At 50.1% G+C, this 19,092-nt stretch overlaps 1 protein-coding gene across 3 annotated transcripts in view; it reads left to right on the top strand.

Annotated features, from left to right (window-relative positions):
- The first annotated feature begins 330 nt into the window (after positions 1–330).
- The window catches only part of MXI1 (MAX interactor 1, dimerization protein), a 57,689-nt gene continuing 38,927 nt past the window's right edge, over positions 331–19,092 (top strand). The window contains exons 1-3 of one of the 3 annotated variants that reach the window (XM_086616622.1): positions 331–514; positions 11,208–11,340; positions 11,733–11,744. In XM_086616622.1, coding sequence (XP_086472748.1) covers positions 331–514; positions 11,208–11,340; positions 11,733–11,744 — 329 coding nt within the window. Of the gene's footprint in view, positions 515–10,374; positions 10,525–11,207; positions 11,341–11,732; positions 11,745–19,092 lie in introns of those variants that run through there. The other 2 variants (XM_086616621.1, XM_086616624.1) reach the window with 2 other exon arrangements.

The raw sequence follows: 19,092 nt of genomic DNA, 5'->3' as shown, positions 1-19,092 counted from the left end.
ACAAGACATCCCGGGGCTGCGGGGGGGCGACCCGTCGGCCCCCCCACCCCGGGACAAGCCCGCCCTGGCCCCGCCGGGCTACCCATCCGCTGCCCCGGCGCGCCGAGAGCCGTGCAGCCGCCGGCCCTCGCACTCCGCAGGCGCGGCCGGGCCGGGCCGCCCCGCCGGGGCGCGGGGGGGGCGGGACGGCGGCGGCGGCCCGTGGGGCGACACAGCGCCGGGGCGGGCGGCGGAGGCGGCAGCGCTAGGACCGCGGCGGCCGCCGGGCTCGCCGGCAGACGGACAGACGGACGGGCGCGCACGCAGCGCCGCGCAGGGAGGCGGCGGGGCATGGGGAAGCGCGGCCGGCCGCGGAGGGAGCCGCGGGGCGCGGGGGCGGCCGGCGGGGCCCGGTGCCCCCTCGGGGACATCTGCAACACGAGCCCCGCGGCGGGCATGGACACCTTCCTCTACAACGTGCAGGTGCTGCTGGAGGCCGCCAGCTACCTGGAGCGGATCGAGAAGGAGAATAAAAGTAAGTGCGGGCTTGTGGCCGTGGCCGTGCATGTGCGTGACCGGCGGGGGTGTGAAGAGGCAAAAAAAAATAATAACCCAAACTTTTGGCTGGCTGCAGGGGCCGGGGGCACAGTGACAAAGGGCGCCGGGGCCGGCCTCCTCACCCTCGGCGGAGGCACGCGTGGGACCCCCCCTCCCTCCCCGCCGCGTCCGGGGATGTCGGGCCCGCAGGGAAAGTTTGGGATGGAGCGCGGAGCGGGACGGCGCGGGGAGGTGTGCATCGCCGTTTCTCGGGGAGGGCGGGCTCGGCGGGGCAGGGGGCACGGAGAGGGGCTGGAGCCGGTGGCGGAGCCGGAGCGGCGGGGGAGGAGGCGGTGACACGTCCCCGCTCCCCCCGCCGGGGCATGGGTAGAGTCACGTAGGCAAGCGGCAGCGCTCGCCAGGTAGTCGGCGGAGAGGGCAGGGCAAGGCACGCCAGGGCAGGGCAGGGGGAGCGCCCGGTGCGGGGTGGCGGCCAGCCGTGCCGCCGGCCTCCTGCTCCGCGGGCGCGGAGGGTGCGCGTAGCCCGCGCCTTTCCCCTGCGGAGCGGTCTCCCTACCGGGGCGCGGACCGCGAGAGACTGCGGCACCGTAGGGAACAAACACGTTGGGAACAAAGGGGCCGCCTTGTCCCCCGCGGCGCTGCGCGCCTGCGGAGCCCCACGCGCGGAGCGGACACCCGCGGCGCTGCGCCCGCCGGCGCCCCGCCCCCGCAGCCGCATGGTTCGCACATGGAGGCAGCCCGCCGCGCTCATTGGCGGAGGCCCCCCGCGGGGCGGGGCCGCGCCTGCCGCTCCGCCAATGCGCGGCGGCGGGGTCCCCCGTGTGACGTCACGCGTTGCCGAGCGGGGCGCGGAGCGCAGCGGCGGCGGGGGGGGGGCGCCGGGCCGGGCCGGCGGAGGGGGGGCGAGCCCGGGGGCTCCGGGTGCTGCCGTTCCCTCGGGGGGTGTCACATGCGAACGTCGCCGGGATCCCCGGGCTCCGCTCCCCCACCGGCGCTTTGCCCTTGTTTTCCTCGGCCTTCTCTGTTACAGTCTTTATTTTGATTTATTTTTAATTTCTTTTTTATTTCATTTTCTTCTCTTTTATTTTTCCTCTTTCCTCCCCAGTTTTCTTTTTTTCCCCTTTTTCCCTGCTCTTCATGGAGCGCGTGCTGCGTTTTCTTTTTCGTTTAACTTTACAAAGAGATGAGCGAGTCCCTCACCGCGCGTCTCCATCGCACCGTCGCCCTCTCCTCGCCGCTCAGCCCCTATGGCAGCTATAGGTCCCATGCAGGTGACGGTATAGGGTGCCCTGTTCTGCGGGAACAGCTGCGTGCTCGCAGGCTTCCAGGGAAAGGGTTGCTGCTGCGGAGAAGCTGCTCTTCCGCTAAAGCCGTGGTGGTGCCGGGCTGGAAGTCCTCTGCTCGCCCGGAACAAATCCAAGCTGCTTCTCTGTTTTGGAAAGTTGAATTAGTATTGGGGTGTGTGGCTTTTTTTTTCTTTCTCACGCGCTAATTGTTGTTTCGTAATGAATCTGCAAAGCCGGGCGTCCGAGGAGCTCAGCAGCACCGCAGCCAGCGGCTGCAAGCGGGAAAATGACAGGAGTTGCCAGCAAAAATTGATTTTGCATGTGAAAGCAGCAGCATCGCTGCTTTGGAAATCAAGTGTAAGATCGCTGGTTTGTGGTTTGTTTTTTGTTTGGTTATTTTTTTTTTTCTCTTTGAGAATGCTCTTGTCTTAAAGCAGAACTGTGAAAATCATGTTTTTTTTCCGGGGGGGAGGGGGGGAGCGGGGGCGACTGAATTTTTGTTGCCGTTGAGGTGGATAGTATCTGATCTTTTATGCACTCCATTTAAAAACGCATCATTTCCCTGTTTGGAATGGGAAAATGAGCAGGACAGCAGGTTACAGGATTTTTTATTGCTAGATTTTGAAAAGAGGTGTTTGCATCTAAACAACTCCATTCCTGAACACTTGTTTTCACTGAAGCTTTCACTAACAATCATCATGGTCGTAGTACTGAAAATCCTCACTTTTATTAGGCAATTCTGCAAAACCTTTCAATATTTTAATTTGCAATCAGGACGTTTTAGGTTGAAAAGTCCCATTTAACCAAAGGCTTAAGTATCGAACGTGCTGTTCAGAACGTGACCGTCATAAACCAGGCAGCTTTTGCGTGTTGCTCTCAAACAAAGAAAAATGCTGCTGGGATCGGGAAACAATCTCTGAGCATCATGGGCCCTATTTAAACTAAGGAATAGCTGCAGAAGCAGGAGGGTTGTATCCTAATGTGTATATAGGCTTACTGAGAAGAGATTTGCATGCGGAGCTCAGGTTATTGCACCAAGAGGACGCTGTGCCCTTTCGTCTGCCAGTGCAGGAGGGATGGCTCAGGGCACCCTGTGCTGGCGGCCTGGCAGAGACGTTGGTAATGGCTGGTCACTCCTCGTTACAGCCTCTGACCTGGCAATTAGCAGTAACAGAAGAGACCAGCTCAAAAAAGTTTGGTGGTGGAGGCTGCGGCCAGACTCGGTGGCAGGCAGACTCGGTGTTCACCTGCTTCCTGCAGGATGCCCAGGTCATTTGACCGCGGTGTTACTCAGGGCTCTAACGTGTTATTTTGGTGTTACCCCCACCAGGAAGGTGGCTGAGTCACAGCCCTGTTGTGCTCGGTGCTGTGCACGTAGGGGAATGACAGTGCCCTGCCCCACGGAAACACAGTCTTAAAAAAACAGTAGATGTTTGTCTCCTCCTGGCCAGGATGGGTGAGAGGGATGGGGCTGGTTGAAGCCCGGGGATGCTGGCTGGGATTAGCATCACAGCTGTGTGGAAGCTGAAGGGCTTCAGGAGCCAAAGGTGGGAATTTAAGGAAGGGCTATTATGGCTAGATGAGCTCAAGGGGTTTTCTTAGTAGTTTTATGCAATTTCTGATAAACCACACTCAGTGTCTGCATTTGTTCTTCCAAGCCTTTGGTGGCTGTACCACGTTATTCATGTTTTTAAAACACTGTCCCAAGCAAGAGTGGATGCTATTTGGTGGAGGAGCCCCCTGAGAGGCAGAGACAGCCCTGTCTCTTATGGATCCAAACTCTTGGATATCCCACAGTGTGCGTGTCACACCTTCTGGTGGTAGAGGAGCAGCTACGAGGCCCTTTTCAGACCCCAAAACACACCAGTTTCCCAGAGCTGCCTGCAGGTCAGTGGCGTGAGGTGGACGGTGGAGCCTTTCATGTCTAGGGTAGCACTTTCAGTTAAGGCAGTAGTTTTTTAGCTGCTAGTGCCTGGTGAGAAGTAAGGAGATTATTTTTTTACATTTATAGGTCCCACAGCCATTATTGTGGTCATGGGTAATAGCAGAGGGTCCACAGGTTGGCTGGATAGTGTGGAAATAGAACCACAGGGCTGAGAGCCACTGAGCAGGGTAGGCTGTACCGTCAGGGCTATGGCAGTGGGACGCTCCACTTCAGCAGTGCCCTGATTTCAGCACCTCTGCCCAGCAGTGAAACCACCCTTTTAGAATTCACTCACCTTTAAAAAAAATTGAAAGAAAAACGATCAGTATTACAGTACGGTGACTGGAGAGGCTAGAATCCTGTTATCAGGCTGCTTGGGTAAACTGGAGTATTATAACTACTGAAATATAACTGAATTATTTTTCCAGTTGAGTCTCTGGAAATGAGTAGCAGTGCTGCCTGCCTGCTTGCTGCAGTTCTCATGGTGAGACCATAAAACCCAAACCAAACACACCTTGCTAACTGACATGTACAGGTTTCCAAATGACCTGTTTCTAGAAATTTGAGCGTGGTATCTAAGGAATAGAAACGTCACATGAAAAAATTACAGTGGCTGTTTTCGGAAATGGAAGTTGTGCTGAGGGCAGCTCTGTTGGTGTATCTGTAACCTCTGCAAATGCCACTTCATGAATAGGCATGGCTGGAAATCTGTAACAGCTGAAATGCTGGAGTTTGGAAGATGTTGTTAGAGGGACCTGGAGTAAACTCAGCTGAGGTTTAGTATGTGCCAAGCATCCCCTTTGTGTGTGTGTGGACTCACCTTTTTGCCAGTAGGAGTTGCGTAAACACGTGATGAATTATTTGGATATGACTTGTCTGTAATAGACATGGTATGCAATATATACTGATCTCACTGCAGATACAGACCTACGTGCCCTGTCCTCTTCTAAAAGCATGAAGGCAAGCAAGCCACTGTAACAGTGGTGTCCTTATTCACAAGTCTAGTACAGGTGTGGACGCATGGGACACTAGACTTTGACTCCTCAGAGAAGACAGCTAGATCTTCTTCAAGTGCTGGCTATGTTTATTTGCCTTCTGACCAGGAGTAACAAATGGATGACCTTAGATTTGCCCTTTGCTCCTGAATAAGCCTCTCTGAAGGAGAGGAAAACTAAGCCTTGAGAGTCAGTCAACGGTATCTTCATCATGTGGCTCCTTCCATTGTTTATGCGCTGTTCTGGTCTTTTTTTTGACAAGCCAAAGTAGAGAAGTATCACAAATCTGTAATTAGCAGAGGGCGGGAGACAAGAAGACTGCCTTCAGTCTGTGTGCAGAGCTCCCATTGAATCCATGAGAGCTGAACACGTGGCTCAAGGTCAGTATAGATGGTCTAGGATCTTATGTGATATATGGAGCAGCACAGGGCTCCTTTATTTGTGTATTTTTCATCCAGCTCACAATAAATCCCTTTCATTCCTCCTGGTTCGTGACCTGGCCACAGTGATTCATATGTTAGCCACTTCCAGGTTGGGTTATTTTGACTCATGGTGTTGGGACCTCAGTATAAAATTCGGAAGGAAGCCACAGCAGGAGAAATGATAGGATAGAGGTAAAACCATGGGATGGCCAGAAGCGCTGCTGGGAACTGATTGCATCCCTTGTCAGCAGAGCATCCTGAGAGCTGGTGGAGAAGCACCTTCTGCTGTGGTCTGGAGAATCCTACCTTCTTCTTGTTTAGCTGAAGGACTCTGTCCTGTATATGGTGTATTTTTTTCTCATGGGAGGTCCTCTTACTTAATTTTGCAGCTGGGTCAGGCAAGTGACTTGACCAAAGTCACGGAATAAGTCGCTGACTCAGAATCAACTGAGGCGCAGCACGGGTCGGAAAACAGAGCAACGCATCTCCCAGAGGAAAGGAGCGAGTAGCCCAAAGAGCCGGTGCACCTGTGGCTTTCGTCTTACAATCGATTGCCAGAGCTTGGGCTTTGAATCAGAGCGAGATATACCGCACACGCTTTATTCCTGTTCAAACTCTTGAGTATCCAGGTGGTTTGGCTCTGAGAAATGTCTGTCCTCACCAGTGGGTGGGTTCTAGGCACGAGTGGGAGTGCTGAAAGGGATTATCTGATGCCTCGCGAAAGAACGAGGCTTCTGAATGAGAAATGAGGCCACGTCCTATAGGCGTTATAGGTCACTTACTGAAGGTATTGCAAGCATTGGAAGGGTGTTGAGTAGGTGGGACTTGAGATGTTCTCCAGCCCACTGCTACAGGTCCTCCAGTGCTGAGTTGTTACAGTCATAAGTACAAGAATGGAGACCTGGTTGTTACAGTGTGTGCTGGTACGTGGGATATTGTCTGTATGTGTGCCAGAGATGTTGTTCCCCTGGCTAGAAAAACAGCAATTTTTCTGTCCCCAGCAATTTTGGGAATCAGTGAATCTCTTTACTGCTTCGAGAGCAGCAGAAAATGGTTCCTACTGGGGATCTCTGTTCGTGCCTTGGTTGCGAGGGTGTTAGGTTTCAAGGCTTTGAAAGCAATATAAAGAATTTGCAGGGTTTGTGTGAAGGTGAGCAGAGGAAGCTCTTGCAACTATTGCTGTCTTTGTGTTCCTCCCAGAGACTGCAAAGAGTTGGGGATAGGAGGATTTAAGAAAAATCCAAAGAAGGGATGGAAAACTAGGCAGTTTAGCCAAAGGGGTTGCCCTTACCGAAAATAACTTCCACGTTGCAGAGCATTGTGTTATTTCTGAGCCTTGCGTTCAAAGCAGAGGGTTGGGTATCTTGATTCGTGAGCTGTGTTCCTGTTCCACCTCTGTCTTAGGGTGTGTCTCCATGTGAGCAATTATGCTGCTTGCACCTCAGTTTCCCTTCCTGCAGAGTGGAAAGAAAAGAGCTAAAGTCATTGCAGGTTTGAAAAGCTTAAAACGTTACTTTCTGGAAAGCTCCTAGAAGATTTCCCTGATGGAAGATGCTAGTCTAATGCAAGTGATGGCGGTGTTGGTAAAAAACAGACCACATCTGTTCTACTTGATTAAAATAGTACAGCAGCAGTGTTTCAGATGTAAATATTAATTGATTTCTGCACTGCAGATTTCTTCTTGGATATTTAAATTGTTGCTAAGGAGGAGGGAAAGGCTATCAGGGAGATTAACAAATCCATTATTAAGGCTGGAAATGGAGGGCTGCCGAACTGCCATTTAATAAAATGTAAAAAGCCCCTTTCTAAAGGGCGAAGCAACAGAACACACAATGAAAGTGAATCACAGCTGCCAGAAGGGATGCCAAGCAGCAAGCACTTATAATCAGAAAACTGTACTTACAGATCATTTGGAGCCACTAAATTAAATGATCTCGTTCTCCCCTAAAATTCTCTTCCCTTAACCCCTCCCCAGCGTTGCTCGACCACATTTAAAATGTGACTTTGGAGGGGTTTTTGGTCAGCGGTTGAGTAGCATCGGACCTCTTAGTGCCATTCGCTTCGCACCCACTTTTGTTTTGTCACATACAACTCTGGCGTTTTGCAGGCTGACTCGCCCACGTGAGCACTTGGGATGGCAACTGAAAGATTTTGCTGTGGCTCTGAGGTTGGCTTGCCTGCATCTTCGGGCCTCCTTCTTTGGGAAGATGTCCCTTAGTTTATTCTCAAATTTGTCTTTGTTTCACACAAAATTTTTTTTTTTTCTAATTGTATATTGTTTACCTCAGAAACAAAGACTTGGAAGCTGAGCTGATGTGTAAATGGAAGAGCTGATCTTACATCATTTCACACGGAACTGATCCTGGCATCACTTCATTCCGGTGCTGATTTAATTCACCATGTCTATCAGTGTCCCCCTCCTTCATACTCTCTTATTTCATGTCTTGAACTTCACCTTCAGGAGGATGACACTCTGATATGCTTCTAAACTACCCCTTCGTTTACAGCTGTAGCTTTCCCTATTTAATCCCTAGAGTGGCACCAGATATCTCCGAATATGCCATCGGAAAAGCGAGTGGCAGTGGATGCTGACAAGAAGCTGTCTTGCAGTGATTTGGGGGCTTCATCGTAGGTTTTGTGTTTAGTACTGCTAATCCTGAGAGGCAAATGGCTCCCTGGTTTTGGAAGCAGCTTAGAGGAAGCAGAGTTAGAGCCCAGAAATGCTCTTGTGTTAACCCTGCTGCTATGGAGCTGTATGTGCACCTGTGTCCTTTTCCCTTTGTGAGTAATCCAAGATCGTACAAGTACTCTGAGACTGCTCAAATCCGAAACTTTCCATGTGCTTTTAACAATCTGCTCTATTGGCAGTTCCCACTGTATAAAGAAGAGGTGGAGAGAAAGAGAAAACTTCCTCCCGAGTTCTCCCTCAGACAAAAGCCGATCTTTACAAGTGCTGTGGTCTGGCTCAGTGTAGGTACATAAATGGAGGCTGTCCTGCCCGAGCGAGGGCTGGGGCTTGCCTTGCTGCAGTGCAGAACGAGGGAGGTACGTCCCTGAAGGTGTCCCAGCTTCCTTTACTCAACTGTCCCATCTTAAGAGAAACAAAACAAATCAACCCTTTGAGATTCAGAGATGAAAAGGGCTAAGAACTGAATAGTGGTATTATTTTTACCTCCATCAGCTGCAAGCCTGCAGTTTTCTGAGGAAACCTCAGAAATGGTGAATCAGCGATATGTGTTTAAAGAAAAGTTAACTACCCTGAATCTGCTTTTTTTCAGGCCTTCTCAAGTTGACTGCTGCTAACTCTTGCAACTTGGTCATGAGTCTCCTGATACTTTGTTCTCTGCTTAAAGCTCTTACTACTAGACACAAGCCATTAATTGAGAATCTCAGCTTTTCTGTTTTGTTTTTTTTTTTTTTAAAGGACTTTTCCAGCTCCTATTCTGATGGATAAACGCTTGCAAATATAACCAGTCACAGCCTGAAGGTTCAGACCCATGAAACATAACCCCGATTAGAACTACAAAGCAATCCTTGGAGGGTTGCTAAGTCAGTATCAGTTTGAGATTCAGATTTTTACTTTGGATGTTCTTATTCTGATTTTGAATGTTCTCCGATTGTTCCCTTTATGAGCGTAGAACAAATATTTTAGAGACTGGTATCATACGATTAAATGCTAACCGTTTTTTAAGCTCCATTCCAGCAAATGTTAAAGTACTTGGCAAAATTCAGTCACAGAAATCATTGTGAGCGTTTGTGCCTGTATGAAAATCAGGATGTAGATACATTATCAAGATGCTGAGAAGAGTGGAGATCGGACTGCAAGGTGTAGGTGTGACAGTATTTATTAAAATGTTGAGATGGTCACTGTCGTTGCCTGTTTATGTGCTGCTTCAAATGTACAAAATGGTACATAGTGAGATTGGTCTCTGACATCTGTTGTCTATGATCTCAAAGGGCTGTGTTCTCGTTTAAAAAATGAGTCTTGCATGTCTGGCTCCCAGAAACACTGTATCAATCACTCCAGGTGTGACTTCCCAGAGCCTGGCACCTTGTCTTTAGTTGCATCTCCACAGGTGAGATGTGAAAAGCTCCCACCCTGCAGCTGCAAGCTTTTTCTTTTGTAGCCTCTCTGCTTTATTCTTGCCACAGTCCTGGCACTTGCACATGCGGGAAGCCTTGGTGTTTGCAAGGAGAGGGATGAAGTGGCTGCAGGTCCCTCCCGTCCCTGGTGTGCTGGTGGAGTGCGGAGCTCTGGCCTGCAGGCCACTGTGGTGTGGCAGTGGCTGCCCCACCGGCGGAGCAAAGCCGTGCCTGCTCGTCGCCCCACCGTGTGCAGCCGGGTGTGTGGACTGCGAGCTCTGCCGGGTGCGGGCCGCTGGTGCACCGGGGCTGTGAGCTGCCAGGGAAGACGGGGCAAACCGCCGCCTCGGGGCCTGGGTGGGCGCGCAGCCGTCACCTCAGGGCCTGGTTCGGCACACAGCGATCTACTCAGAGCCTGAGCGAGCACGGAGCCATCACCTCAGGCGTGAGGGCGCGCAGCCGTTGCCCTCCCTCCGCGGGGGCCGGAGGGCGCTGCCAGCCCCGGCCGAGGAGAGGGGAGCTGCGTGGGGCCTGGGCATGACCCCAGACCGCCACCGTCCCACAGTGCTCGGCGGCGGGCAGGGAACTACATTTCCCAGGTAGCACCGCGGCGGCGCCCCGCCCGCTCCCGTGAGCGCTGGGCAGAGGTAAACAAAGTGGAGCGAGGCGGCGGGGGAGGGCGGTGCGCGGGGCGGGGCGGCTGAGGGGCCGGGGCGGTCCGGTCCGGTCCGGGCGGGGGGTGAGCCCGGGCGGGGGTCGGATCCTGACAGGGCCCCAAGTGGGGGTAAATCCGGGCCGGGGCCGGCGGGGAGGGGGCTGCGAGCCGGGCCGGAGCGGGGCTCGCGGGTGGCGGCAGCGCTCGGCCGGGCGGTAGGGACGGCTCTGGGTCGGGAATAGTTCTCGCCTCGTTGCCTCCCCCGGAGGGAGGATCCCGGTCCCGGTCCTTCTTCCGGCATTTCCTCGCGTGTTCCCTTGCCACCTCCGCGCGCCCACCCCTCGCCCTGCCAGGAGAGGCCCCCCCCCCCCCCGGCCCGGGACGAGAGGGCTGTCGGTGTGAGGAGGGGAGGCCCGGGGACTGGGGAGAGACGGCGATCCCTCGCTCCTCCCCCCCGCAGCCGCCCCCGTTTCCAGCGGGGGAGCTGGGAGCGTGGGGGCGGAGGGGGGCCCGGGACTGCGGAGTCCCCCGGCTGCCGGCCTGGGGGCCATGGAGCAGGTCCAGATGATCAACATCCAGCGGCTGCTGGAGGCGGCCGAGTATCTGGAGCGAAGGGAGAGAGGTAATGGGGGGAGGAGGGGTGCTGGGATAACAGCTCTCTGTGGGGGGGACGGGTTTGGGGACAGAAATCCCCGCGGAGGGGCGAGAGCAGCCCTGGCAAAGGGGATCAGAGCGGGTGTTTGCTGGTGGCAAGTCATGGAGCAGTGAGGGGCTGGATGAGGGACAGGGCTCACAGGTCCTTCTGGAGGCGGCAGAGGTGGAAGGTTTGTGCAGAGAGGGGGAGATTGAAGTGAATGCGATTTCTGGAAGGAAAAGGGAATGGGTGTGAAAGTTTCCCACCGGGCAGGAAGGATGGTGGTGGGTGGCTCTGGCTTTGCAGAAACCTCGATGGCACAGTGAAATACGCCTGGTTTGCCTGGTTTGGATAGCTTGGACAGGAGGAGAGAGACCAAGTGCTCTCTGGGCTGTCACGTTTTCTTTTGATGTTTTCAGGTGTTTGAGTGGTGTTGTCCTTCCTCCAAGGTTGGCAGAGCCTTTACACTTCCTTTCCTCTCTTTTCTCCACCTCCCAGTCCACTTCCCCCTGAATGCATCATCAGTAATTTCCCTGAGCTGTTGTGGTTAAGGGCCTCCCCAGCTAGGCTGACGGGTTAGTGGCGAGGCCTGCCTGCTGACTATTTTTTTTATCCCTTTTTTTTTTAATGACCCTTTTTTTTTAATGCCCTGGCTGTTGATTCTCATGCAGAGTGCGAACATGGCTATGCCTCAACCTTCCCCTCAGTTCCAAGTCCTGGACTGCAAGACCCAAAGCCCACACGGAGGCTGAGCCGGGCAAGGAAACACAGCGGCAGTGGCAGCAATGCAAGTATTGCCAACAGGTACGATGCGGGCAGGAGAGCGTGGGGTGCAGGGCTGGCTGGGAGGATGAAGCTGGAGAGGAAAGCTGGAGGCAGAGGAGAGAAATTTACCCTGTGGGGAAAAGGGGAAGAGTCTGAGCACAGGGGGTTTTTTAGCTGGGACGCACAAGTACAGCATCCCCTCTGGATCCGTAGTGCTGAGAGCAGAGGGGACACAGGGGAGCTGTATCTGAAGTGGCACTGCCAGCTGACTCTGTGCCAAGGCTCAGATGCTGCAGAGGGAAGGGGAATAGGGAGATCTGTTCATAGGGTTCAGGGAGGAGGTAAGCAATAGCTGTTCCCATTATATACAGCTGATGTCTTTCCAACCCAGAAGTCACTGCTTTTAAGGGATAGCGTGTGTGCAGCCTGAGTGCTTTGGGATTGTAATGACAGGCATGATTTGAAGCAAGGAAATGATGTTTTGAAATGGATCCCCTACAACAAATGGGAGAGAGGGAGATGACTGGCTGCTACGTACAACGTGTTAAAAATTCAGTTCAGGAAAACAAAGCTGTCTTTCACTCTGCCTTTCAGGGCAGTGGGATTTCCCAGATTTCTGATTGCTTGGTAATCGTAGAACTCCATGTTTTTGACACTTCTCTTATCAATGCCATATTTCTTATTTTCTTAAATCTAGAAGAGACTACAGGATTAAGCCTATTGTGTGATGCTGTGGTAGGATCTGCCTCTCTCCTCTCGTTCCTGTTCTTTTTGTTTTCTTTTGCTCCTTTCTGTAGAATTGTTCAGACCTTGTTGAGACCTTTTGGGATAGAGAAGCTTTAGAAGCATAAAGTATAATTTCGAAAAGGCAATTGCAAGCTTGCTTTTACTGCAGTAAGGCCTGTGCAATCCATAAAATGGTGGCAGGTGGCTCAGGTGATTAAAGCTTTCTTAAGGCCATTGGGAAGGACCTGTAAAGGCCTAGAGGAAAGGTGCCTTTGCTTGCAGTGATTCTGCTTCGGCAGCATTTGATAATAAAGGTTGTTTGAAGTGATGTTAGGACACCTTGCTGTGGGGAAGTTTTCTTCATCAGGATCAGCATATCCTGAGCTCTTTGTATGCTGCACGTTGATATTTGCTTCCCTCCTTCATTCAGCCTCTCCCAATTTCAGGGTACTTGTAGCCCTTTACTGTTTCCCATGAACCAAATCCCAGTGACATCGTGTTGGGAAATGATGGCAAACGCTGAATTGAGGTCTCTGTTTTTCCCCTCTAGGTTTCTCATGTACTATTTTTCCATCCCACACCTCTTTCTCTCAAAGGCCTTTGTCATGGCAACCTGCCCTTCTCCAGAGGAGGGCTGGAAGCACATCCCCCTCAGGAGCTTCTTAGCACCGAATCCAGCAGCCTGTAGGCTAGAGAGGGATGCAGAGTGCTCCCCGTCCCTGGGGCCTGGGTGCTCAGCGTGCCCTGCCAGCACAGAGCCCCCGGGCACAGCTCTCCTGAGCACCTTTCTGTGCTGAGACCAGCCTGCTGGGCTGTTTAGCATGACAGGCTGAATATATTGGTGTGAGGGAAAAGGCAACAAAGAAGCAGAAAAGGTACTTTCTAGTCTTATTTAAAACCTTCGTTATACCAGGAATACTGGGGCCAAATGGAATCTTTAGACCCAGAGTGTTACCCAGTGTCTTGCCTCCCATGCTTGTTTCAGCCTCAGGGAGTGACCAGCATTCAGATCTGCTCCAGGCCGGACCAGAGCAGGTCTTTTGGGGAGCTCAGACCTCACACACACAGTTGGAAATGGAAGTTTCTTTTAGCACAAGTCGTAGCAGCTTGCACTTGCTGTGGGAGATGGCAGGCCTTCCAGATGGCTGCAGCGCCGGGAAGTGACAACTGTGAAGTTCAGGGTGCCTCCAAATTCGCTGCAGTGTGTTTGTGTGACGCTGAGTGTATCATCAGCCTTGTTGAAGAAACGGTCTGTATTATCCCTTCCTGTCAAAATCAAAGGGGTAATTTTCAGTAAGTTCTGTCAAGTGCAGTTTAAATGGACTTTGAATTAAACATCAAGCCCTTGATGAGGGGCAAAACTCACATTTCATGTGTGAACAAGAGATTTTCTTAGATTGCCTTTGTCTCAAAACGTTTAATTAGTGTAGAGAAATTATGCATTTAGATCTCATGCAGATCTTGTCATTTAAAAATCTCCTGTAAAAATGTCTCCCAAGCAACCTTGGCAAAGCACAGTTGTTTTCTTTTTTTCCCTTTATTTATCCACTTCTAGAAACTGACATGTGTGCATTGTTGGTGGTCTTTATCAAACCAAATAATCCATGATTGTGTGGCGCAGGGTATTTACAGAGCCTAGGTGCTCTTTAATTCATAGTTTAAGTACAAGTATTTTCCTTCAGTGTTTACAGCCCAGGCATGATGGCTATTTCTTCCCAACATGCTCTGTGCTGTCATGGCACAAACACCCAGAAAGTTCTGAGGAACAGGCAGCCCAGCTCGGGATGACAAAGGTGGAGCAAGTCTTATTCTTGCAGAACTACGATGGTCTCCCAGTCCCAACAAAATAATTATTTTCTACTCCAAACAGAGGTGTGCAGATAAGAGGGGAAACATTGCTTCATTACTTCTAATTTACATGATGCATTTTTAAAGCAGGATGTTTTGGCTCAGATTCTTTCTTCCTTTGTTTTTGTCAGTTGTGCAGATTGATGCAGAGGAGTTCCCCTCTGCAGTCCTTGGGACATTATCTATATGCATCTGTAGCATTTTGCATGGGTGTTTTAAAAGACCTAGTGTTGCATGCAGTGAGTTAAAACCTAACTATGTTTAAAAATATGCAGTCTTTCTTTATTTGGGATATTCAAGTACTGAAAATTACCCACCTGCAAAAATATGTGGAGAATCATAGTCTTTGTGACCTGGAGATCATAATAAACAAGGGAAATTTTTTTAAAAAAAAAAATCCCACTTAACACATAGCTAAAAGTAAAACACTAAGCGAATCAATTAGCCAGCTTGTATTAAATTATAATTTAATTTTACCTCTTTTTTTAGATTTGCTGTTGATAAAAGTATCTTCTGGTTTTTGGACTGGGATGAAAAATTAGCAGAGAATTATTGTAACACACAGTATCATTACTTAATGTTTGTTCCTTCTGGAGAGGGTTCTGGGACAGAAGCTGTGTTCTAAACTAGGGAAGTGAAGTAGTCCATGCTGGAAGTAGAGTTCTGTAGGTACGTTAACTTGCATTCGATGTTACTGGAAACTGCTCTTACGGACCCTCCGCGTGCAGTTCTAAGTAGACCCAGTTATTTGAAAGGTTCATTATAGCTAGTTAGGATTAAACTGGTTTGATATTTATACATTTTGGAAAATAATTGAGAAGACTTTTTAATCAATTTAAATTGTTGTGTCAGCAGGAAATAAAATAAACAGCAGGGATGCTAAATGATTTTTTCCCCCATAATACAATCAGTTTAATGAAGTTAAGATTTATAACAGAATCTGAAATTACGTTACAATATTAGATTGTCATTTGTGTTTTGCTTGGTGGTTTTTTTTAGACTCTCAGGCATGTAGAAAAGCCTGGGTTTTTTTTGTCTGGCCCTGGGGAAATGCCAAGCACCCTCCCAGCGGTGCTAGGAACGCTCAGCTCTCCAGGGAGGCCTGTGTTGTTAAGGGCACTCAAAGAATCTATTACTCAGTTCCATGGGGGAGGGTTTGATCTCTGTCCCGTTTCTTTTTCCTTTTATTTTCCTCTCTTCCCATTATCCTCCCTTGTGTCTGAGCCTGCTTCCCAAGGGCCCTTCAGGCATCTACAGTCCAGTTGCAGGTTGCCTGCAGAGCTTGGAATCAGCAGCTGTAATGGGTATGGTAAGGCATTTTGGACATGGTGTCTTGAAAATCTGGGCGTCTGTGTTTCTTTGCCCTTCTGGCTATTCTAGTGATGCAGCTCCTCGTTTTCTCTGTTGTTCTGCTCTCCTCTGCCCCATTTGAAACATTTTTTTCCACACTTCTAAATCCCATCGCTTGGTTTTGCGCTGAATCTTCTCTGTAGCCCTCCACTCTCATAACCGTTAAGCTGTTTTTTGAGGGCAGAGGTGGAGGCTTGCACTGTTGAAACCCTCCGGTACTCTTGGCTTTAAGCCTAATTTGCTTGCAGTGTCCCTGAGCAAGGACTGGGGGGAGAGGTAGGTGAGCATTAGATGCCTGGTGTGCCTCAGGTGGTGGCTTCGTGTGCCACAGGTTCACAAACACAGGCACAGAAGCTGAAAGGATGTGGTGTGCGTAGCTGCTAGTCAGCCTTGGCTGTCGGGTGTGCGAGAAAGCCTGACTTACCAGCACAGCAGTGCTGTGCAGCTGTACCTCGCTGTGCAGGGGAGGAGTAGGGGGGTTGGTGAACACTTGCTTAAGCACAGTTTTAAATATATTATATCTTTTCTGTCAGAGGAGGTTCACTGCCCCTCCCAGCCCCCCATCCCCATTGTGTGGATGACTTGAGTACCTGGCAATTTTCAGTTCGTCCTACAGCCTCTGCAGCTGGGACAGTGCTGTACTTCTGACTTTAGTGGGGAAGAGGAGGTGCAGGGGGCAGAGTGATTTGTCTATCTTGTGTAAGAAATTCCTGAAAGAGCAGATCACTGTCAGCATGTGTTGGTCTACTTTTCTACACAAAGCCCCTACCTCTTTCTTCACTTCCTGGAGAGCTGGTCTCTGAGGCTTTTTGTTGACAGCTTTGCTGCTTCCTAGCCTCTATCTGTTGTTATTTGTTTCTGGATGATGCTTTGTTTATTTGCTTGAGGGCTTTTTATTTTTTTAGCCACTTGCAGTTGCACTGGATCACACCTTACTCCACAGCTAGTGGGACTTGAGTTTTGACTCGCTGTGTGTAGGTGGGTTAGAATCTGGCCCTTGTGTAATATGCTGGAGATAGAGACTGCTTTCTGTCTCAAGCCTTGTAGTGCCAGGGAGCTCTATTCATGGCTCAGGACTTGGCTTTGCTTCATAGAGTACAAATCCACATGCGTAAAACAGAATGCATGAGATTTGCTGTGCCGTGTTTTGATTTATGCCACACTTTAATAATGTACAAACAGTGTGATTACTATCTGGAATCTTCATGCTGCTGTTGAAATTCTGTCTAGAAATAGTTGGAGATGGGATCTTGCCTTCTAGTAGAGAGAATACATGAATATGCTAGTTAATTTTTCAAGAAAGGAAAGCTGGACAAGGCTGAGCTGTTAAGAATTGCGTCTTTGTTAGAGATGTTGAGAGAGACTGGCCAGCAGTATTGACTATATAGTTAGGTGTGAGCATGACTTCTTTTTGAGAAAGCATAACAACAGTTTAAGTGTTCAACTGGGAAAATGGATTGCTGGTCCATGCGTGAGAGGTGGAATCATCCCTTGTTGAAATCCCATGATCTTCAGTTCTGTAGGCTTGTCCCGGAGTACAGTTGATCAGAGCAGGTTGGCCAGTAGGGCTGTACTCAAATAGCTCCGTTCAGCCTCAGCACATCCCATCTGTCCATGTGGTGTAATTGCCCCAATGCAATCGGCAAGAGTAGGCAAGCAAGTCACAGTGATGCTGGAGATCCTGAACCTGCTGGCACTGAGTTGTGCCTTTCCTTGTCTCTGCTGACCTATATCAGAAGCTGAGATCCTGCCAACGATTTGGGCAAAAAAATTTAAAAATACCCCGCGTAGGTGAGATTTTGTACGCTGTGTCTTTTCAGTGGTGTTTGGCTTTGCAGTACAACTGACAGGTGACCAGGCAGAATACAGAACGTGAGGGTAAACCCAGAAAATGGCATGAGAAGCATAAAGCCCACTCCGTAGCGAGGTATGAGGCCTCCAGAAGTGCTAGGGCTGATGTAGCTGTTTCCATGGGGGAACCCATTGTGGTTCCCTTTATCGCCCTGTTTATTTTATAGCCCTCCAAGTGGGAAGATCCTGCAAAGCTGCAGTTCGTGCTTTTCTTTTTGTATTAGTAATACAGCCACACGTAGGATATGAATGTGGCAGGGAGTCTATGCAGAAACCCATGATTCTGGGCTGAATTTATGCTTTCATACCTTCAGTAGGTGTAAAATTTAATTTGTAGTTTCTGTCTGAGTTGTGCAAAGAGGCCCTTGTGCAAACTAGAAGCAGGCCCAGTTGTTGATGTTATCTGCAGCTTAGCTATAATTCACTGCTGCAGCATCTGCCTGCGGCGAGTTGTTGCTCTCTGTGGCTGAAGGCTCGTGATCCCTTTGTCCTCCCAGATTTGGGGGCAGCCTCTGCGGGAGCGTGGTGTTTTGCAGCAGTGGGACTGTTGGTCAGGGCTCATGCTGCTCATGTTGCAGCAGCGCTCTGCCCAGGTAGAGCTGTGCTGCAACTGACGTGGGCTGATGTGCATCACTGATGGCAGTGGTGGCGCAGTGACAAGGAACTTCAGGTTTTAGTGCTTAGAGTCTTTTGACTCAGGGTGGTTAGCCCCAGCTCCTAGAGAGATTTGGTGCCCTGGGATGGCAGGGAAGATGTTTGCGCTAAAAATTGGTCATCTGCTCCTGGAATTCCCTTGTTTTCCCTTCCCGTTGTATTCAGTGTACAGTTAATTCCCTGGTTTAGGTAGTGTTCCTTGTTTGTCAGGTGTTTTGTTTTTTTTCCTCTCTCACCACATTTGTACCCTTTTTCTGTCTTCACTGTGTAACGCCTCATCCACAACACATGCAGGGATTTGTCCTTCATGCTTTTTTTTTAACCTGACCTGATCCTTTGCTTGACAGTGAGCTGGTTGTCACCTGTAGCATTGTTTCCATCTGCTCCCCTGTTTGTAGGTAAGACTGGCTTTTTCCTTTCTCACTCCTGGTTGAGCTTTCAAATCCATTTCTCTTTCTGACGCAAACAGACCAGTCCCTGTCATGCTGCTGAGGTAATTGTCTTGCTTGTTGGAGTTCCTGCTGTTGATCATCTCCTGATCCCTCCTGACAAACTTCTGCCCAAATTCAAAGACTGGCTTCTGTTTGCTCTCCTCTTGAGAGTGTTGGCTCCAACTCCCTACCCCTTTTGAACCAACAAAGATGGGATTTGTTTTTGTTGACTATTTTGGGCTCTCTTGATCAAAGGCTGTGGGTCTCTGGGGCTGTGCACTTGGCTGGCCTTTGCCTGGATCTCTTCTCTATGAGACACTGCCTTGTTGATCAGCTCAGAGGGAATAGACCTGCTTTTTCCATCCTGCTGGATATGTTCCCATGTCTCATTTCTGTGCTCCCTGCTCTACTTCCGTTCTCTAATATGAAGGTGATTTCACTTCAGTTCTGCTACTTCATGAATCCAGTTTGAAGTAGCCTAGATGATTTCCAACATTATTTTAATTACTTGTTTATACTTTGCTGCTTGCTTTATGACCAGCGGGCATGTGGACTGAGAGCAATTCTTTTGCCTCAGTTTTGATTAAAGTTCCTCTGCACGAATAAGTTGGTTATTTTCTGAACACTTCTCGTTTATCTCCCTCCATCTTTTACACCATCAAGAAGGGAGAAGTTATGGGAAGGGACAGATGACATTGGGATTGCTGTTGAGACTGTTACTGCAGTTGTCATTGCCCGGGTGCCTGGGCAGCCATAAAGCAATGTATAGATATGGTAAGGTAACATGGCGCCAGTTCTGATTTGCCTTTAACAGGCTACAAACTGCAGCAGTTCATGAACTGCTTCACAAGTAGCTTGGCCATCTGGGAGCAGTGGGAGGTAGCCACCTCACTGCCTTCGTGTTAGTTGCTGCTGCTTGTGAGCCAGAACT

Source organism: Tauraco erythrolophus, chromosome 9, assembly GCF_009769465.1.
Source record: "Tauraco erythrolophus isolate bTauEry1 chromosome 9, bTauEry1.pri, whole genome shotgun sequence".
NCBI classification, from domain to species: domain Eukaryota; kingdom Metazoa; phylum Chordata; class Aves; order Musophagiformes; family Musophagidae; genus Tauraco; species Tauraco erythrolophus.
Note: the sequence above shows the minus strand (reverse complement) of the source record. Positions and strands in the feature narration are given on the sequence as shown.